The 23,294-nt window shown below is 44.2% G+C and overlaps 1 protein-coding gene across 2 annotated transcripts in view; it reads left to right on the top strand.

Annotated features, from left to right (window-relative positions):
• Window positions 1–23,294, top strand: part of sema3fa (sema domain, immunoglobulin domain (Ig), short basic domain, secreted, (semaphorin) 3Fa) — an 88,058-nt gene that overhangs the window by 31,647 nt on the left and 33,117 nt on the right. For both annotated transcript variants that reach the window (XM_084063587.1, XM_084063586.1), the window contains exons 3-4: window positions 18,359–18,519; window positions 18,620–18,682. In XM_084063587.1, the coding sequence (XP_083919713.1) occupies window positions 18,359–18,519; window positions 18,620–18,682 (224 nt within the window). The remainder of the gene's footprint in view (window positions 1–18,358; window positions 18,520–18,619; window positions 18,683–23,294) is intronic.

Here is a 23,294-nt window from a genome sequence, read left to right as displayed (position 1 = left end):
TTCCTTACTTCCTTCACAGGTGTTACCAATGATACTAATTAAGGCTCTGTTCCATTTAGTGTGGCATAGTGGTTGTCTTATTTTCAAGGACCCACATAACTCTGAGAGTTACACACCCACCATAAGGGGCCATTTGGGAACCAAAATGGAGTGTTTCTAGCGAGCCAACATGCACGTTATCAGCACCCTGACCAGAATGGAGCCTTCATTAGTATCATTGGTAACACCTGTGAAGGAAGTAAGAAGAGGCCCAATTTCTTTCCAATGTGGCTGCTGTGCATAGAGCCTATTGGTGTTGCGTGCCAGAAATAGACAAATGCGTTGTTGTGAGCTTGCAGATCAGATGTTTTCCTCGCACTCTACATCGTAAGAAGGAACATACCTTAAGCATGACTGGGGGGGGGCTCTATTATCCAGTATCCACCCATCCCTCCCAGTTTACGAGTGAACCATAAATCTACACTACAGTCATACACAGTAAAATTCCACTGTGAGCTTGTAGATCAGCTATTTTCAAATAGCCTAGGTATAAAATAGGGCTAAAGTGGTTAATGTATGCTTTATAATGTAATCATTTATATCTGCAAAGTAACTAGTAACTAAAGTTTTCAAATAATTGTAGTCGAGTAAAAGTGCAATATTTGCCTTAAAATGTACTTAGTTACTTTCCACCACTGCGTGTATGTGTGTGTGAATGGGTGAATATGTACTGTAATTGCCAAGTGCATTTGAGCGGTCGAGAATAATAGAAAAAGTGCTTTATAAATGCAGCCCATTTACCCGTATAGGGTCCCCTTTTTCACACTTGATAAGAGTCAAATTGAGAAAGGAGCATTATTGCATACATAACGCACCCCCCCTATCACCCTGCCTCCTCCACCTGTGACATGCTGCATGCTGCAGAAAGGCGGTGAGGGCATGATGATGCGTTATCTCAATGAGATGGTATGCAGACGGCTGAGTAAGAGAGGATGCTTTTGCAGGATCAGACAGGCCGATGGAAAAGGGGAAGGTGTTAAAGGAAGCTGGGAGATAAATCTGAGAAGGCATTAACCAGCACCAGGGGAGTGTGATTGGAGATAGATGACCATGGCGTGCCGTGTTCTTCTGTAGCGCTGCCACGATGACAACACACTCTTCCGTTGTGTTCAGGATGGTGCACGAGGCTGGTGGCCATTCTAAAACAACGTCAGGGGGGTTGTTGCAGGACAGAAATGGCCTGAAGATGTTTCGAGGCGATATCGGCCTGCTTCCCCATCACTCCTCACGGGGAGATGAGCGGGTTTGATTGCGCGTACGACTTGTGAAACAGGAAGCATTGGTGTCGCTTATCTGACTTTGGCCATCGCCTTTATTTCAATGGAACGTAGAAATGAATGGTCCATTGAAGTCGCTAAAGGAATATAGGACTAGAGACTAGATTAGCCTGATCAGGACTTACAGATATGAACCCTCATCAATGATAAACATAAGTAAATATGATCCTGTAATGTGTCTAAAGAATTGAAAAGATAAAGTATGAAAATGGAGTGTTTTTTATCTCCAGTATACTTTTGCTATAAAAATGCATTCCAATGTTTGTAAAGTCTACTACTTTAAGCCGTTACAACGTGCACCCTGACTGGGTGACTTGCATTCGTTTTGGACACCCGTTATATACAGATTGTGAGGATGGGCTTTTGTAAATGTTATTCATCTTACAATGGTGATTGACCCCTCGGAAGCAAGAGACATGAAAATGTAGCAATCGAGAACACCTCACATATAATGTACTGTGGCTATTGTGGCTATTGTGCCCGATATTGTGTACACAACTAAACCCGCAGGGTTACACAATATTACACACAATAATGCCCCTGTACAGTGCCCATGGACAATGTTTAAAAAAAAAAAAAAATACAAGCTAAGTAACACATTGTATCTTTTATATAGTGTACAGTAGCTCTATAATGCCAGTGTAATCTCTTTCTGGTGCACCACTGATTATCAACCCCACAGCTAACGCGCTGGAAAACCACATTCTAATTTGTTTGCGCAGCAGTAATAGGTGCTGGTTTGGCATAGGAGAGCCCAGAACTGTTTGAAAAACCCAGAATTCTCAGTACTTGGTGTGCTGTTCTCATTCGGAGAACAACGCTTCAAGAACTCCCCTGCTCTCTCACCTATAAGCTAGTAAGATCTCTGTCAGGGGGTTTTTATGTGTACTTGGGCACTCACTGAGGGCTGTTTTGTCCGCCGTCCAAATCATGATTAGAATACACATCAGAAAGCCTCTGTGTGCCTTTGAGGGCTGCACTTTAAAAAGAGGGGGAGAGTGTTTCTTTGCCCCCTCCAGGAGCAGAAGAGGGGATTTGAGCCCTCTCTGTGGTCTGTATAGAAGTAGCTCTATGTCGGGGATCTGTGTCTCCCCTCAGAACGGAGTTTCCATGGCTCCTTTTCCTTTTTGCACTTTGATAAATGGAAGCTCTTAGGCTCTGTGTCAGACTTCTCCACCCCGGGGGGACACCTCCCTCCACCCTCTCTACCCCACACCTCTGCCAAGCCATTCGCTCCTATGGGTGAAAAATGACTTGGTGGGTTCCCAGTGCTTGGGACTGGAGAGTGGAACACCCAGAGAGGCGCATGTTTGTCCCTATAGTGGACTTATGAGTCAACACTTCCTTCTAATGGCCTCTCTAAATTTACCTCCTAATTACCTCCCCCCCCTCCCTCATTTCCTTCAGCTAGCATCGGCTGTGACCTTGACACTGGAGCTGAGAGGGCGACCCCCCCCCCCCCCCCCCCCCCAAATCAAACTTTGCTCACTTCAAGTTGAAATAAGTAGAAAGTGCAGATTGTGGAATCGACCTGCATGCCGCCAATCAACAGTGGCTCAGCGCTAATTGAGCTTACGGAGGGGAGCTTATAGGGTTTATCTTAATGGCTTTCTGCTGCTGCAATGCAAATTTGAACCGCTATCATTTGTGCTCCGTCCTATACGTGCAGTGTCGCGCGGCGCGGAAACAGCCGAGCCACAAGCTCACAACGCGTCGCATCGTGAGCTTGTGGATCGGCTTTTTTGTTGCGTGACACCCACCTACGACAAAGTATAGATCGGGCTTAAGAGACGGGGGGGGGGGGGGGGGGGGGGGGGGGGGGGTGGAGGATTAGGAGGTATATCCATAAATAAGCAAGAAGACATAAATCCATCATCCGTTGTGTTGGCACAGCTGACGGAGGGGGGGGGGGAGTGTTTGTTCGAAGTGGCCAGGTCGGAGGTCGGCCAGGGAGAGGAGGGTATTTTTCACTCATTCACGGCGGCTCTGTCTCATTATTCAGCGTGCCACTAAGCCCCCCCCCCCCCCCCCACACCCCACCCTAGCCCATCCCCTCTTAACCTCTGCTGTAACCACCAGTGGTGGAAAAAGTACTCAAATGTTTTACTTAAGTAAAAGTATCAATTCTGCAAGGCAGAAGTACTCTGTTACAAGTTAAAAAAAATGAGTAAAAGTACAAAAGTATTGGTATCAAAATATACTTAAAGTACCAAAAGTAAAAGTACTAAATGTTTGAAAATAGCCTAGGTATAAAATAAGGCTAAAGTGGTTAATGGATGTTTTAACCACAAATAATTGTAGTGGAGTAAAAGTACAAATGCCTCACAATTGTACTTAAGTACAGTACTTAAGTAAATGTACTTAGTTACTTTCCACCACTGGTAACCACTGACCAACATGCAGCACCACCGTCAACCCACACACAACCCACCCCAACCCAAACCCTCACCCACCCCACTGCCTGCTCCACCACCATGGCCTGCAACAACAAACACGGCTTCATCATCATTACAGGGGCTCGAAGCATCTGCCTATAACCGCAATCTCCCACACACGCACACACACACACACGCACACACACACCCACACACACACACACACACACACACACACACACACACATACACAAACACGTGCATACAATGGCTTGTTATGGTCCCAGACAGCGTCTCTGGGATAGAGCATTTTATAAACAATGCGAGGAGTGAACCACTGTTTTCTGGGTTCACCAAATCCCGAAGAGCAAAGGCTGGTTTGCCGGGGCATTGCCATTGTTTTTTGGTCTGTACAAATTGTTAATTGTGTTTTTGGAAAAAAAATGTGAGAAAGAGAGAGGGAGTGCATTCCACTGTCTCTCCTTGTGTGTAATACAGCAGAAAACTGTTAAACAGCATTATTAAAGATTGGGTCAAAAGGTCTGTGCTGCTTTCTAAACAGCAAACAGTTAAATAAATAAAAAAAGGTTAATCTGCACCAGAAATGTAACACAGGCAAAAGGAGAAACCATTTTTAATAGAATCTCAGACTTCATGCGACTAGCCTGTGACTGTGACACAAGGTTTCACCCTGATCAGATATTTCAGAAAGTCTAGATGTGGAAAACATTAGAAGAGTTCCTTCTGTAGCCTACTGGCAGTGTGCATACAACGTTTGGCACTGATCGGTCGGTTTAGCGGTTTGCAAGATTTGCTCCGGACGACCGGACAAACACACGCACACACATGACAAATGTATCAAAACAAAAAGTCCATGCTGCATTGCTCTGCGAACACCAATCATTTAATACCGTAGTTTGATCTTTCTGTACAAGATGTTCATCTGAACATCTGGAGAGTTGAGTTCAGTCTATAGTAGACAGACTCCAAAGAGGAGTCAATAAGATCAGTCAATAAATAGCCCAAAGCTATCTCAACGATCCAGGGTTATAGATTTCAGAGTATAGCTGCATATTTGTTTAACCTATGACAACCACCAATATATATATACTGGATGACTTATACATCACAGAAAATAAAATGGACATTTAAAATGACAGTCAGAAGCCATTTTTCATTAAATCCCATTGGTTGCAAGGTCTGCAGATGAAAAATCCAAAGGCCTCTCACCATTTTAACAATATGTAGCCCCTCTGTTAGACAATCTGACAATTTGAAATGGCAAATAAACAAAAGGCATACAGTACATTATACGTATATCATGTTTGTTGTCATTAGGTATCACAAGGTATTCCCTATGATTCCATCATACAGTATAGAACTCTTCTGCCTGCTTCCCATTGTTTTAAGAAAAGTGACGTTTTGCCAATATACTGTAGGCAAGGATGAATGTCCAAATAATATGAGTGAGTGTAAACAAGAGAGAGAGAGTAAAATATGTCGGTTCAAGTGCATTCCACTAATTATTCAAGTCTGTGTGTGTGTGTGTGTGTGTGTGTGTGTGTGTGTGTGTTTGTGTGTGTGTGTGTGTGTGTTACAGCAGAAAAACACGATTATTAAACAGGATTATTAAGGATTGGATCAAAAGCTTTGTTTGTGGGTTTTATAAATATTCAACCAATGAAAAGAATTAAGAGCGTGTGACTAAATAATTACATTGGATCCATTGGAATACATGTTTTTCTTTCTTTTTTTTTCTCAGAAGTAACTGTTTTGGACAAGGTTTCCACCCAACAGCGAAGATTTAATACTAGCAAAACCTCCTCTCCCCTCTTAACCGTTTCCCACCTGGAGTCTTCAGCATGTCTCCATAATCCCTGTCCTCCCCCTCTCTTCAAATCATCTCACCCAGACCCCTGTCTCCTCCTCTCCGGTCCCTGTGCTCCGTGGCCCCCATGGCCCTGACGGCCCCCAGAGATAATCCTTATTATGCTGAAGTGTGTAAAGGACAAGAATGATCCTTCACGTTCGGGCCCTTGTGACCTCTGACCTTTCAGCTGTGCCGTTGCGGGGCTGTTGGGGAGGACAATGGTGCGGAGCTGGGGGGAGGGCATAAGGGTTCATTTGGTTCCATTTCTACGCTCTTCTGAGTTAAATGAACACCACATTTGACCTTGTATTTATTCCCCGACAAAAATACAAAAGACAAAAAAGACAAGAGCTCCAAACAAGTGACATGATGGTGCCCAGCTCTGCATGTCTTACTGGGTCCGTTTGAAACTGGCAGCCTTTTTTCCTCAGCTGGAGGTAATTAGTTAGGACTCCACCATCTCAAGGGGTAGATTAACGAATATACAAATACATACAACTTCAACCCTTATTCAATTATATTAAAATTCTTAATGACTCATGAAGTAATGATTCCTGCTCCTTCTTCACACTACAACATAAATATCATTGGCATTTACCAAAAGCACATCACAACCCCCTCAGCCATCCTGACCATGGACCAGCCCAATTATACTAGAAACACATAGCAGGTACTGTTAAGCATTCAATCAAACTTAACAAACTTCACATTATATTGCACTTCATCTCCATCTGGCACTCTTAACCTATACACTCAATATTGCACTTGCTCTTAAATGTCCATCTATTGCATTTGCCAATCATGCTTCACCAAACACGTCAAACGTGAACTTGTTTGGATGAACATTCTGTCTGACACGCACGCACGCGCGCGCGCGCGCGCGCACACACACACACACACACACACACACACACACACACACACACACACACACACACACACACACACACACACACACACACACACACACACACACACACACACACACACACACACACACACACACACACACACACACACACACACACACACACACAGCTCTTAGTCAACTGCTCTCCAAACTTTGACCGCTGTATTTCATTTTCAAAACACGTTCCTGGCTTATTTTTTCCATTAGCACAGAGCCTTTGATGGAAGCTGAGGGGAAATAAAAGGCACATTTCTACCCCAGAGTTTTCAAATGCTGAGAAATTACCCCGTACAAAGCAGAAGTGATTGAATGTCCAGCACGGGCGAGGGGAGACATCTCAAGTGTTCCTTTCTCCACATGCTGCTGGCAGAGAACAAGTTTTGATTAGAAGCGGTGCAGTTTATCAGTGATTGTTGGAAGATTTTCATGTCTTTTTTGCATTTGCTGGCTCATTTCATTGAGATGGGGAAGAATATCCACCATGTACTGTATGCCAGTATTGCACACCACTCCTCATCTGCAAGTAGTTCTGCATATTTTGATTTATCCACATAAACCCACATGGCCACAGTCCCCCAGGGCTCGACCCCTGTCCTTTTTTCCTATTACAATAAATTTTTGTCGAATATAGCAGATATACCAGCTCACAAGTGAGATGTGAGCTTGTAGATCTATACTAGGCCGCCTCCTTTTTCCCCCTCCACTAAATATTTTCGCTGAATGTTCGCCCCCAGAATAGGGACGCTAGGGTTCATGTGGTTAATAAACTTTGTAATTCCTCCCGCAGTTCATAATATTATACACACAGCAAAAGTGTCCCACGGGAGAGCTCCGTATGGAATGGTAGACTCTGCTTTTCAATGGTCTTGCTTTTATAAAGTTAACAGTGCTTAGCACTTTATCCAATACATCTGACAGCTCAGTAACCAGCAGCTCATGATGAAAAAAGCGATAATGTCCGCCTGGTCCTCAGTGCACTGACGCAGTTTTTCCAGCTTAAGCCTCATTGCTCCAAATACTTCGATGTCACCCTAAAAAACTTCCAATCTATTGTTTTTCCAGGCAGTTGTTTGCTAAATAGAAACGTCTCTCTGACATCTACATCAATTAATCTCACATTTGCTTACATTTGTCAACACTTACTGATGATTTGTCAAGCTACAGTGCAAATTTTCCACTAGTCACTATTTTCTGTCTCCTAACACTCTCAATTGTCTGCAGACATTTATCATTAATGCTTCTGGCAATTGTGTTGTGTTAAAGTGGGACTTTTGTGATTTATTTTGAGGGCTTTGAACATGACATTGAGTTCACATATCTATGGATAGACCTACTTAGTGTACCACACATACAGTAGAACTGTCAGTCCTTCTTCAAAATGTATACAGTATATCCATAATTGAATAACTAAATGTAAATGTCACTGAATGTAAAGTTCAGTATAGTTAAACAAGTGTCATATGCATACTATTCTGGCAGAACTTACAATGATGACTAACTTAATTATTTCCTGTTTTTTGCATTGGTTACCATAGTTCCTAAATGTATGTAGAAATGCAGGAAATGGGATTTAAATTGTTTTTCGTTTGTTTTTCGAGGGGAGTACTCCCAAACCTCCCAACCCACCCCCAACACACACACACACACACACACACACACACACACACACACTTGCCCACACGTGTCAGGTTAAGTTGATAAAAAGTTGAAGCAGACTGGGGGAAACAAAGTAAATGAACTGACCTTCGCTGTCAGTACGTCAAGAGATCCTCCACTTCTCCCCGACGCTTTAATTAACCTTTCCTGTCATCCACCAGTGCAGAAATAGATTTGTTATAATCTCCTGTTTGCACTCGGGAAGTTAACAACACTGCTGAAATCAATGTTCCTCCTCTTGATTTGTGCAGTGGGGAGACAGCTGTCCCTGGGTTGATGCTGTCAGGAGCACAAAGCTCTGCTTTCCTTGCGCACACACGCACGCACACGCACACGCACACGCACACACACACACACACACACACACACACACACACACACACACACACACACACACACACACACGCACATACGAACGCACGCGCACACAAAAGCAGGCATGTACATGTGCACCCCACCTAATATTGTTGCTGTCGGGCAGAAATCTTGTATTTCCATATTTCATCCTTTCATGTTTCTACATAAATTAATGTCCTATGTTATACTTCGTCCTATATTTCAAAACTATTTTTGAACGTTGTCACCTAGTATATTGACATGCCCAAAATAGGGACGCCAGTTTGAAAGTGGTTGAAAAGTCTCTCTCTGTGGCTTTAATAAATCGTTGCTGTCGGGCAGAAACCAGCTAACTTCATTTTGACGCTTTTGCATTTTTTTTCCATAAATCAGTGCTATTAAACACCCTTTACGTCTGTAAGTTGGTAAAGAAAATACTGAACTATTTTTCTTTTTTTTAAAGCGCTTATGACAAAACCAGCTAACCAGCTAACTCCACCAAAGGGGGGTGGAGTTAGCTGGTTTTGCTGACTCCAGGCTCCACCCCCTTTTGACCTCCAACCTCATTGTAAGCTTGGAGGTCAATTCAGCTGTTCTTATCAATGATGAACAAAACCTCCTAACTCCACTTTTTGTTTTGTTTTGTCATTTCCTGAAAAATGAACATTTTGGAGTTAGCTGGTTTCTGACCGACAGCAGAGAAATATTGAACCAATGGAAAATATTAACCAGAGCTTTCGACTAAATAATAACTACATCGGATCCATTGGAACACAGGTTTTTTTTTGGGGGTGTTTTGGACATACAAGGTTTCTGCCCCACAGCAACAACACACACACACGTGCACAGTGTGGTTGTCTATGTGCGTGCGTGCGTGCATCAGTCGGAGGCAGAGGAGCGTGAAGTGTATCGGAGTGAAAGCATCCGGTAGCTGTGAGATAAGACATAACAGTAATCTGGCACCAATTATTTCTCCTTGACAGGCTGAGGTAAGCAGCAATCAGCTGCAGTGTGACATGTGTTCTGAGTCACTAGTCCCTGGCCCCAGCGGGTGGCGACAGCCTGATTATGATTATGTCGATGGGAGGCAAACACAAAGCTTTGACTGCCACCAGCGATAAGGCTCCCGCTACCTGTCGCTCTGCCCCCCTCTGATGTCCCCCGATGTCCTCTGTGTGTCCTTACACCAGCTACGCCACACCGAGGGCTAATGTGTGTGTTAAGCACTTAAACCCTGTGTACTTTGTTGACCGGAGTCCCCCCGGGTGTCCCCTCCTTTTTTCCCTCTATATACAGTACTGTACCAAATCTCTGCTGTGGAAATAGCCAATCTACAAGTTGACAACAGGGCGCATTGCTACCCGTTGTGAGCTTGTAGATCGGCTATTTTCACAGAATGTTCGCAGAACGTTAATCTATTATGACATGCCCAGAATATAGGGACGCCAGGGTTTAATGTTAAGGATTTGAGGTTTGCATTGCATACGCTTTCATTATTCAATTATTCAAATTGGCCGTGTTCACAGGTGGATACAATTGGGGTATGTGATTGGTCGAAGCACCTGTTCAGAAGGTAACGGAACTGGTAGGGATAGCAGTGGTTCTTCCTCCTCATGTTATACGTCATGTGTCAGGTGCTGAACTCCTCACTGTCAGGTGTAATTAAATAAGCAGCTGGCGATGTCTCGTGTATTGGAGGAGACACACAGTTGTCTACATCCTCCCTCCCCAAGACCAGCCAGTAGCGGTCAGCAGTGACAGTGATAGGCTCTATTCACAGCAGCCACATTATGAAGACATTCACAGGTGTTACCAATGATACTAAATGAAGGCTCTGTTCCATTCTGGTCAAACAGAGTCAGGGTGCTGATATTGTGCATGTTGGCCCACTGGAAACACCAGTGGGTCTACAGTTGGGGTCCAGGGACACTCATGGGCTACCAAATGGCCCCTTACAGGTGTGTAACTCTGAGAGTGTACAAATGGAACCAGATGGACCCGTAAGGGTCCATTTGGTTCCATTTGTACACTCTCAGAGTTATGGGGCTCGTGGAAACCACTGTGCTACACTAAATGGAACAGAGCCTTCATTAGTATCATTGGTAACACCTGTGAATGTCTTCATAATATGGCTGCTGTGAATAGAGCCTATTGCATGGGGGATTAGGAATCGTCATAATGACTCAATTTGGAGATTTTCTTTTTAAATGGTAAAGAGCTACTTTAAAAAAAAAGTTGTTGGCTAATGTGGGCATGGCATGAAATGTATATAAATAGACCATGTTTATTGTTCGCTGTTAGCAAAAAGAGCCATGAAAGCGTATACAGACATTACTCATATCACATTTTATGGCGTTTATGAGAGAGACAAGCCATAGCAAGGTGAGACCGCACCTCTGCTTTATGAGACTGTGCATATGAGGAAGCTGAGCATTCAGAAAGCGTGCCAAGGATTCCTGGGCAGGAATGAGGGATTTTCTGGTTGTCTGCATCCTCAAATACCCTCTCCCCTCTCCCCAACACACACACACACACACACACACACACACACACACTGTACACATATACAGTGCAGGCAGATCGCCTGCGCTGATAGTGGCCTTTACACTGTGGGGGAGCTGCCTGCCTCTGCGTTCCATATGATAGCTGTGTGTGCGTGTGTGCGTGTGCGCATGTGTGTGCGTGTGCAGCCAGCCATACCCCCATAGGTACATACATATAAGAATGCATGCATCAAGGATACCAAGTTACCCTGGCTAGCTGCGCCGGGTCGCACATGGTCAGCCAGCAGGCCACATAGTTTGGCTGCTCAACAGTGTGGAGAATGACCAGAGTGCAGAAAGATCACATCAACAGGTGGACAGACTGCGGGCTCAGTTTACCAGCAGATGTCATTCACACGCTGGGGTGCAGTAGAAATAGATAATGCCTTTTTAACTGGTTTCATGCTATTGTGCTTTATTTTGTATTATTATTATTTTTTAGAGTAGCCAATTAGTTTTACCTCTAATTTCCCCAATTTAGTCATTATGCCAATTAATCCTTCCCAGTTCCCACACATTTCTGTGATGCCACTGTTGTTGCACCCTAGTGGCTCACCTGCCAGTGAGGAGCCTCCACCGAGAGGACGTAGTGCTTCAGTTCTACTCCTCCCCTTCCACAACCCCCACCCCAACCCGTATAGGAGTCAATATCGTAGCGACAAAAGTTCACCTACAGCTTCCTTCCCCCGAAACACGGCCGGTTGTGTTCGTGTAGATGCTTGGCCATGTCGGATGCATCGTGGTGGATTCAAAGCCCTTAGACTCCACGGTTGTGTGCAGGTACTTTACCCCTGCGCCAGCCGAGCACCGCTATTGTGATGTTATCCACAAATCTCTTTGTCAGCGAAATGTTGTGCTGTACAATTTTTTTTCAGCTCTTTGCAAATCAAGACGCGCTCACACTCTTGATGCACATGCACACCGCACACAAACACACACACGCACACGCACGTGCACACGCACACAGAGAAAAAGAGAAAGGGAATTAAGTTGCTTCTGTCTGCCTCAGGGTCTGGTAATGATTGGCCTTGAAGGGATCCTCTGTGAAATAAAGCAGATCATATGCTTGTCATGGGCAGGAACTCGCGTCCTATCATTGCATGGATTTACGATTACCGGTTGGCTCTAAATAATACTATTTAACTCCATGTCAAGGCTGTGTTTTGTTTCTGTGATCCCTCTTACTTTCAGGAGGCACGGGCAAACATTAAACTTCGTCAGACAGGAGGAGTAATATCGAGAAGATGGATTTATGTTGAGTGAGACTACAGACCACGTAGGCATAGATGATTGTCTTCGCTGTAACCCTACCTACCAGGAATGTGCACAGCAGACTCACATGCCAAGACGCTGTTTTCTTTCTTTCTTTCTTTTTTTGATTTACGTTTAAACGCAGCCAGAGAACTTTTTTTCATGATCTGTTAATGGTATTTCATTCTCAGTGGGAGTTTGCTTTGGAAAAGAAAGCTCGGAAGGAACAATGTATATTTCAAGTGGGAAGTGCAGGGTAGCTCGCCAAAAACAAAATTGCATGACAAAACCAGCTTGCAAAACAAACCGCTGAATACCAGTAGTGGTCAATGTGATAGGTAATTACTGTACATATATTTTTGTTGTACTTTACATTAGTATCCCATTTATTTTTGGCAGAATCCGAAGCAATTGAATGATACACTGTTCCATTATTACGGTAGGCTTTCTCAATATCTAGAATGCTCTAGTCAATGTTCTATTGTTTCACCCTTGACCTGGAAAAGTATGAGCAATTTAGAAAATGTTCATCTTACAGTTAGGTGCCTTAGTGCTTAGTGCCGTGCCTGAATACAGTTGCCTAACAGTGCCCACAGTTGCCCTCCCCAGTGCTCAGCTTTCACATTCGTTATATAGTTCCATACAGCACACATGCGTACTTAATGATCACCCTCCAATACAGCAGGCAGCGTAGGAACCTAGTTGGTTTGCAATCCAATATACACAAAGAAGAAGAGTACATTTTGCTTTATTTGTCACTCCAAATACTCCCATTGGATTTCTTGCCATTTTGTGTCGTGTCCAGCTGTGATTGTATGTTTTCAAGCAAGCATTTCATGTGTTCAGTTGATCAGATGCGAAAGCGCTTCTTATCAACCAATTCCCAGACAGAGTTCTTGACCTATTGGCTTTCGCCTGCAATCGAGTTGCTTTGAGGCAGTCTGTCGTGTCATTTCACTCAGGATTAGCTGAGGTCTGATCCAGCTACTGATCAAATGATGCTCAGTTATCGATCAAATGATCCTCAGTTATTGATCACGTGATCCTGAGTGATGGATAGACAAAGATGAGTGGAAGAGCCATGACATGTTGTTAGACAAGGTTGTTAAAGTGATTTACTCTGGACTTGTGAAAACAGACCCTTATACGGGTACTTTCAGACTTAAATGAACACTCTGGATTTTGCTGTGTATTGACTTGACACAACTGATGTTACTGGGAGTGAGTGAGTGATTTTTTAGGTTTTTGTTTGTTTGTCTAGCCCAGTGGTTTTCAACCAGTGGTCCGGGGACCACCAGTGGTCCTTGAGGGAGTAGCAGGGGGTCCCCAGCGAAATTAGTTAACATAAGCATCACAATCATTTTAACCGCCTAGCTTTGGCTATTCAAAAATAGCAGATCTACAAGCTCATAGCGCTCGGCTATGAGCTTGTAGATCTGCTATTTTTTAAAAACCTTGAAAAAGTGTGCATATCTTTGAATATATATATTTTTTAAAGCAAAAAATTAACTGATATCTTTGCTTCTGGTGGTCCCTGGCACAAAACATTTTCAAGTGGTGGTCTGCAGCCAAATGTATAACAATTTAGGGGTCGTTGGCATGAAAAAGGTTGAAAACCACTGGTCTAGCCAAATAGTCTCTCTGTCTTTGTGCTGCTTGCCCAGCTCTACCTGTCGCTCTGTATCTCTGCTAACCTTGAACTCATTGTGACCTACAGTTAAGCCCTGTCATAACGTATCCTATTCCCCGGATTGCCAAGTTGTGACTAGTACTAGTGCTCTAGTGACCCTGCACAGTGATCTGAGCACACAGGTGATAAATGTGGGATGTCAGCTGGCGACGTCCCGTGTGTTCTGAAGTGGCCATCTCCAGTGTCTTTCTAAATGCTGGCCTCTGCCAGAAAGAGCTCCAGGCGTAGTGCCTGGTCGGTGAGGAGAGCCCACAGGAATCCTGCCTGGTGGTCTGTGCTGACAACAACATGGGGGGGCTCGGAGCCTCAGACTAGACCCCTGGGTGTTTACCAATGAAGGGAGAGGGAGCTCAAGGTTCTTGTGCACGGCGAAAACCTTCTTTACACTCTCGTTATGTTACCGTGTGTGTGTGTGTGTGTGTGTGTGTGTGTGTGTGTGTGTGTGTGTGTGTGTGTCTGCGCTGTTTGTGCGTGTTGTATGTGTGGTTTAAGATATCCCGTGCGGATGTGATTCGTCATCGGGCTGCCAACGATGCCTGCACCTGTGTCCTTGCTCTCTAGTTACTGAACTGCTCTATGCAATGAATCTCTCTCTCTCTCTCTCTCTCTCTCTCTCTCTCTCTCTCTCTCTCTCTCTCTCTCTCTCTCTCTCTCTCTCCCCATCTATCTGTTGGTCTCTATGGACGTGTTCATTTCTGAAGCGAGTGTGTTCGGATATGCCTTACGATAGGTAAATACACATAACACTGTATATGACCACCCATGTTTGCTATATTAACATCCACACTGAACACAACAACACTACACCCTGGCAGCAGCACTTCACAGCTCCAGAATGAGCTCAACACGCCAACAGCTGAGGAGCCTTTTCGCTAGGGGATTCGTGTCCTTTACAGTACAGCGCGGTATACAGTACAGTACAAGTACAGTACAGTACTTCTGTGGTGAAGAACATTAGATTCTCCCATATTTCCAACTGTGTAAACAGACTATCTGTTTACATTTGGACAGATGTCAGGGAAAGCTGTTGTATGGACTCCTGTTCATCCAGGAGTCAGTTTCCAAACTTTCTCCCATAGATGCAATGGACCTTACCATCAGCGGGGGAGGTGGGGGGGTTGTCTAGTGGCAACAGTGGGGTAGATTGTCCGAACCCGACAGAGTGGAAAATGAACAGGGCTCTCCTCTGTGTCATCGGGGAACGGACCAACTCAAGAGCAGGGTTCAACTTTGACCTCCGAGCTTTGGACGGAGACCCACCTTAGAGGGACGGGGAGGGAGATGGAGAGAGACCGATCAGGTTCTCCGGCCGCTTGCATCCAACGCCGGATGCAAGCGACCATGGAGATATTTTCGTACCACTTTCAATCTCAAATCACAGGTTGGACAGGGACATACAGTAGCTGGTCACGTACATACTGTACGTGCAGTATCTGCACGTATACGCACGCATGTGCTCACACGCACACAAGCACGCACGGACACACACACACACACACACACACACACACACACACACACACACACACACACACACACACACGTGCGCGCAAACATACATCCACTGTCTCACACACAAATACTCACAGACACTCTCTCACAAAAACGCAGGTATATGGACATGCACACACACATGTGAAACACACACACATAATAGTGAGTGATCTGCCATTAAGGGGCCGCATGTGTGAGCCATTTGAGACCAATTTTATTTCCAAATTGTTTAAACGGCGAAATGGAAGCCATACAACAGCGAGCGGAGCCTCGTCGACACCGTGGGGGGTTGTGTGAAGAGATGTGAGACGAGCCCCGGAGAACGAAAGACTCTGCACAGCATCAACTCTGCTGTCATGAGGGGACGTGAGATTCAAAAAGGGGAAAAAAAAAATCTTCAAAAACCATCATCTGCAATAGCTCCGCCGCAGCTTATTTTATTGAGTGTCATGCGCCGAAAATAGCAGATCTACAAGCTTGGACATCTGCTATTTTCAGCATGCAACACCTGCATAAAACTAAGTATGAATCAGGCTATAGATAAGCTAGTGCAGTACCCGTTGGCAGTGGGTGCTATCATGTACTCTGAAGGCAGTAGCCGTTGTGGGCGACGCCTGTCATTTTTATTTGAGTTGACTTTGCATGATGTGCGTGTGCTGCTGCACGCCGGTGCTGCCGAACGGCTGATCTGATCGACTTCACACTCGACAGCGCGCTCCCTTGGGGCGTCAGCAATACGGCCGCCAAAAGTGAAGGCGATTTGTCGGACGGTTCTCGAGATAATGTGAAGGATAGTCACGCTCACATACACACACATATATCGTTGCTTTGGCTTGAAACCTTGTAAGTCCAAAAAAATAGCAGATCTAAAAAAAACAACTTTTGAAAATAGCAGATCTACAAGCTCACAACGGCTCGCGATGCGAGCCGTTGTGAGCTTGTAGATCTGCTATTTTCACTACTTTTGTGCGACACTCTTGTATAATGAAGTAGGGCATTCATTTGCAACAAAACGTAAAACGTTGACATATGGAGATACAGGGTTTCTGCCTCGACATCGACGATGTACGCTCACTCAACAGAGATGTGTGGAATTTATAGACGAGGTTAACGAGGGGAAGGGAGGAGGCGGTGAGGTGGGCGGCCCGGGCCAGACAGTCGGAGGGTCCCAAACCTTAACCGATATGTGGCCCCCCCTAGGTAATGGAATAGAATAGAAGACATGTAAGCTGACCCCCATGCTCTTACGTTGGGCCACCTGTAGAGATCCAAGCACAGATGGATCTGATGGGGGAGGGGGGGGGGGCGGGGGGGTGACCACTGCACAGGCCACAATTAAATGTCCATTTTTATAGTCTTCTTTTTCCTCGTCTCATACAGCAGCATTATGTACAGTAGAGTAATTTACCGCTTGTCTGTAACCCTTCACCGAAAAATGTGGAACACATCTGCACTGTAAAATCCTCGTAAAATTAATTTATTTGAGTGCAAGGATCAGTGGTGAAAAGTAACTAGGTACATTTACTCAAGTACTGCACTTAGAGTAAGTGCAACTCTGAGGTATTTTTACTTTACCTGAGTATTTACTTTTTTTATCAACACTTTATACCTCTACTCCACGACATCTTAGAGGCAAATGTTGTACTTTTTTACTCCACTGCAATTGTTTGACAACTTTAGTTACTAGTTACTTTGCGGATTTAGATTATTATTATTACAAAACATACATCAACCACTTAAGCTCTATTTTATACTCCGGCTGTTCAAAAATAGCAGATATATAAGCTGACAACGCATCTATTGTTTTTCTTCTTTTCTTTTTTAGAGTTAAATAAACACAGAGGAGTGCACTGTGTGTGTTCATGTATTGGTGCAAATGCTGCCAGCCTGCTTTAAACCAGTCCCAGCCAGGTTTTTGCCAGTCCGCAAGCCCCATAATAACAGGCCGTGATGGTTGAAATGCCATATAAAATAAACTGGCATCCAAGTGACAGACAGCTACTGTAAATTCAGTTAGGAGAATCTGAGGAACAGATTTGGAACATGGTTTTTACAAGCGGTTTGCATAACATGATTTTGTGTGTGTGTGTGTGTGTGTGTGTGTGTGTGTGTGTGTGTGTGTGTGTGTGTGTGTGTGTGTGTGTGTGTGTGTGTGTGTGTGTGTGTGTGTGTGTGTGTGTGTGTGTGTACAGATTTGTTTGGCAGTAAAGAGTAAACGGAGAGAACATGATAATCAGAAATGAGAACAAATGCATTTTCATGCTTTTGGCACACAAAGGGGCCTAAAAACCCAGTGCTAAAAGTGAGCTGCCTACGCAAATCTCCTGTTACCAAGTCTGTGGTCTGTTTCTCGATTTGTTTTGTGTTCGGTACGGTTCCTTGATTTTCCGTGGCTAAAGATTCAAAACAATCTTCTCTAGAACTAGACCGATATATATCGGACTGGCCGGTCATTGACTTTTTTGACAACTTCAGTGTATCGGTAATTATGCAGTCTGTGTCCTGATTTTGTAACCACTAATTTGGGCATGTCGTTGACTCGTTATAGCCCAAAATCCTCAAAACTTTTACAAACGTTTAAAAAAATGCAGATCCAAGAGCTCAAAATGTGTCACGCTGTCATGCATTGTGAGCTTATAGATCTTATATTTTTGAAAATCTTTAAATAAAATGTGTTTATTTTGCATCTATTAAAATGTATATATATATATATATTTTTTTTTGCTTACAAATTAAATGTTCTCAAATATAAACAACAACATTGAGGATAAAGTTGCGTTAGTTATATTGACAAAATCGGTCAAAACATCTGTAATCGATGGCCTATAGGACTCAAAACTGGAATCGGCTTTGGAGCCAAGAATCTAACATTGGGTCGGGATTTCATATTTTCCCTCTCTTGTTGTGTTTTTCCCAGAACTGAGATCCACTGGAACGGCCCACCATTTCTCCTTCCTGCTCAACTCCACGGACTACCGGATCCTCCGCATGGACGAGGACCACGACCGCATGTACGTGGGCAGCAAGGACTATATCCTGTCTCTGGATCTGCATGACATCAACAAGGAGCCTCTCATCGTAAGAGAAGTCCTAGTGCAAACACACTTGATCCCAGATCTGAGGAACGTACGTGAGGTTGTTCTGTGTTTAGATCTAAACCTTGTTCTGCTGTCCTCAGATCCACTGGCCCGTGGCCCCGCAGAGAAAGACGGAATGTGTCTTGTCGGGGAAGGACACAAACGTAAGTAAAGTACTCTCATATATCACATATCAAACAACTACACTTGTTTGTTTTTGTCCTTCTTTTCAAACAATCCTTTCAAGCAATTTTTTTGGCTTATAGAGGCAAAGCAAGACTAAACACTGATGGTCGCTAATTAGAAAAAGGCACAGCTGTAAACCCCCAGCGTGATTGACCCGCAGCGGGCCTGCACTTGATTTTGTTTGCAATTACGCGATACAGTAATCACGTAGCATTTTATTAGACTAGAGTGTGTTCAGAGAATCTTTGGAATTTGATGTGTGAACGTGATGAGGTTTCCTGGAGGAGGCCTTTAAAGTGTCCTCCAACGCGTGATGAGCTGCAGAGTCTTTATTTACCATTGCTGCATTCTTGATTGCTGATTGCGTACAGCTGCCACCAATTAAGCTCTAACGGGAATTTGGACGCTGTGACACCCGAGCACTGTTCATTGAGTGCAGGGGCAGTGTGTTATGGCATAAAAGGCTAATCCCGAAACACATGAACCTTATCCCTATTCTGGCCAGGTCATAATAGGCAAAGATTCAGCAAATAATAGGCAAATATTGAGTGAAAATACCTGCGTTGTGATCTTGTAGATCGGATGTTAAAAGGAAAAAAGGATTGGGCCATGCACGTATATACTTTTGGGGTCAAAGTTATATAGGGCTTATAGTAAGGTTAACCTGGCCAACAGACCAGAAAGACCTCTGAATCGGCTAAATATTTAATCCATTTATCAGAAAACAAACAAATGTCATCTTTTTCACACAATAATCCCTTTGACCAGGGATCATCAGATAATGTGAGTTACAGCTACAGGCTACAGCTCTGCACGACTAGGCCTGTGTAAAGGGTTAATGCAATTCGCACGCACGCACGCACGCACGCACGCACGCACGCACGCACGCACGCACGCACGCACGCACGCACGCACGCACGCACGCACGCACGCACACACACACACACACACACACACACACACACACACACACACACACACACACACACACACACACACACACACACACACACACACACATACAAAAGCCCCCCCAAAGGATGGGATTGAAGTCCACCATTGAAATTCATATTAAACCCCTGATTTGCTCACACACACACACACACACACACACACACACACACACACACACACACACACACACACACACATACAAAAGCCCCCCCAAAGGATGGGATTGAAGTCCACCATTGAAATTCATATTAAACCCCTGATTTGCTCACACACACACACACACACACACACACACACACACACACACACACACACACACACACACACACACACACACACACACACACACACACACACAGCTTCCTCCCCACAGTGGGTACCGGGGGGGGGGATATGGAGGTGGGCATCCACACTGAGCTCCAGGGGAGTGATGAGGGGTTTGTGGATAATAACCCTGCTCTCCCCTGCTGGTGTCCAAACCGAGCAGGCTGCTGCTGTTTATCCGACTGGAATGTTCATTTGGACGCGCTCGCTGACCCGCACCTCTCACAGCCTCTGGCTACATCGCATTTGGAACCCCTGTATGTGTGCATGCGCTTGTACGCACCTGTGTGTGTGTGTGTGTGTGTGTGTGTGTGTGTGTCAGTGGTGTAAACTAGGTACATTTACTCAAGCACTGTACTTAAGTACAATTTTGAGGTATTTTTACTTTACTGGAGTATTTCCAATTTTCAATACTTCTACTCCACTACATCTCAGAGGCAAATATTGTACTTTTACTCCGCTACAATTATTTGAAAACTTGAGTTACTAGTTACTTTGCAGATATAAATTATTACATTATAAAACATACATTAACCACTTCAGCCCTATTTTATACATAGGCTATTTGAAAATATCCGATCTACAATCTGATCTGTAGATCTGCTATTAACAAACATCTTAGTACTTTTACATTTGGTACTTTAAGTATATTTTGATGCCAATACTTTTGTACATTTACTCAAATAACATTTTAAACACAGGCCTTGTACTTGTAACAGAGTCAGAGTTTTTAGAGTTTTATATTACGGTATTGCTACTTTTACTTAAAATTACCACCACTGGTGGGTTTGTGTGCGTGCGTGCGTGTATATAGTTATATTTATGTATTACTATACGTGGGAGGGCCAAATGTCCAATGTCCACATTTCGGTATAGCAGAATTTTGATAGACATCGTGAGGACAGTTGCTGGTCCTAACAAGAGAAATGGTTGTTTTATGGTTCCAAAAGATTTGTAGAATTAGGCTTACAATGAGGAAAACATTCAGGTTGGGGTTTAGGGTTAGGATTAGGCATTTAGAGATTAGGTTGAGGGGTTAGGGTTGGATTTATGCCCCGATTTATACTCAGCTACGCGTCCGTGTCATGTATCGGAAATAGATAATCTACAAGCTATTTTTGGCATTCATAGAATTGCCGCACTAAAACGTTGATGTCCCCACGAGTATAGTAATGCGTGGGTGTGTGTGTCAGCGTTGATTTTGACAGCTTATAGATCTGCTATTTTCAGAGCGCAACACCCGAGCGCAACCAAACATGAAATAAATGACTTGTCTTTTAGTTCAACTGGATCTCTTCTCCACTCGTCCCTCACTAACATTTTAGTCTAGTTTTTATTTGTTGACGAAATTGTCAATATATTTAGTCTTAGTTTTAGTCATCATAGCTTAGTTTTTATTTTGTTTTTATTTTGTTTTCGTCAGCGCAAAAAGGTAGTCGACAAAGGTTTTTCGTCACAGTTTTAGTCGACGAAATCAACACTTGTGTGTGTGTGTGTGTGTGTGTGTGTGTGTGTGTGTGTGTGTGTGTGTGTGTGTGTGTGTGTGTGTGTGTGTGTGTGTGTGTGTGTGTGTGTGTGTGTGTGTGTGTGTGTGCGTGCGTGCGTGCGTGCGTGCGTGCGTGCGTGCGTGCGTGCGTGCGCGCGCGCGCGTGCGTGTGTGCGTGTGAGAGAGAAAGAGAGGTGCAGGGGCCGGAATTTCATCACTAAAATAAGAAATAAGATTGGGTGCTTCTGGGAGATGCTGTCTCTTTAGGGGATGACAGATGATGACAATTCAGCAGCAATCCAGAGGCCATGTGGGTTCAAGCAGGGAGGTCAAAGGCAATCATCCCATCCATGCTCTCTGTGGGGGAACACGACAATGTGTGCAATGAATAACACACACGCGCACACATACACACACACACGCACGTGCACGCACACGCACACGCACAAACACAAACACAGAAATGACGAGATGTGCATCTGTCATGTTGCTAAGATTTGCCAAAATGGCTTATCCCCCCTTCCTGCACACAATCTCTTTTGTGCATGGTACTCTTTTTTTGCCAGCTGTCATCACCAGCAGCGTTGCACCCTGGGATGGGAGGCTGATGACCAGGGATGGATGTGTGTGTGTGTGTGTGTGTGTGTGTGTGTGTGTGTGTGTGTGTGTGTGTGTGTGTGTGTGTGTGTGTGTGTGTGTGTGTGTGTGTGTGTGTGTGTGTGTGTGTGTTTTGGTAGAGCATCCAGACAGCTGGCAAAGACAGATAAACACCATTCACCCGTCTGTCTGCAACGTTCAAACGGTCCATGCTTTACCTTTCTCTTCTAAATTCCATAAACTATATTATAATGTATACTGTATATATATATATATATATCAATTATTTTTTACTATTTATTTATTTGTCAAGAAAGGAATTCGAACCAATCAAAATTTTAAGTCAATACAGAACGAAACTCCACCATGTGAAAATATTAAGCAATGCTTTGTGAATTGAATTATGTAAACTTGATGCAACAAGCTCGCGTGTGTGGGGGTTTTCTGACAAAATGCAACCGTGCTTTTCTTGGTTTGTGCAATACACCCACAGAGCTTGTAAAACAGTATGGCTTCTGGGCTGACATGCAGCCTGAGTCAGGTCAACCGCACAGAGAACCAGGGAGCGTGCAGCCAGACACACCCTCAACAACAATGAAAGTGATAGATTGAATGCTTTTTTGAGCCAAGGAGAAGGAACATTAACCACTTAAACGATATATACTTAGTTGACCGGGGTCCCCCAGGGCTCAATAATAGGTCCCTTCCTTTTTTCTCTCAACACCAAATCTCTTTGCCAAAAAAATATGAGCGTCCTTATTCTTCACCCCAGAATGGGGACGCTAGGGTTAGAGTTCATCTAGTAGTGATGTGTGGGTCGGGTTTTTTCATGACCCGCCCCGCCCCGCCACGGAACCCAACCCGCCTCAACCCGCCCCGCGAACCCATATATAAATCTATGGCTCAACCCGCCCCGCGGTAAAAAAAAAATCGGTAAAATCATGAAGGAAAATAATCTTCAAGTATACACCCCAAGTGTATTCAAACTGTTTTATTGTTATTATTCTTATTCTTATTAGAAATAAAGACAAAACAAGAGCATGTGATTTTTATTTTTTTTTGCGTGTGAGAGCGACTGACCCGCTCACCCGCAGCCCGCATAATTTCCTCTGAAATTCTGACCCGCGGGTCCCGCGGGTTACGGGTCGGCCCGCTCATCACTATGCAAAATGCACTTATTTTATGATTATGGTTTCATTTTGAGAGCTAAAGGGACACTGCTCTGATCC

Source organism: Gymnoscopelus microlampas (assembly GCF_963454915.1).
Source record: "Gymnoscopelus microlampas genome assembly, chromosome: 7".
Taxonomy (NCBI): Eukaryota; Metazoa; Chordata; class Actinopteri; order Myctophiformes; family Myctophidae; genus Gymnoscopelus; species Gymnoscopelus microlampas.
The sequence above is the reverse complement of the archived record's forward strand: the minus strand, read 5'-3'. Positions and strand labels throughout refer to the sequence as shown.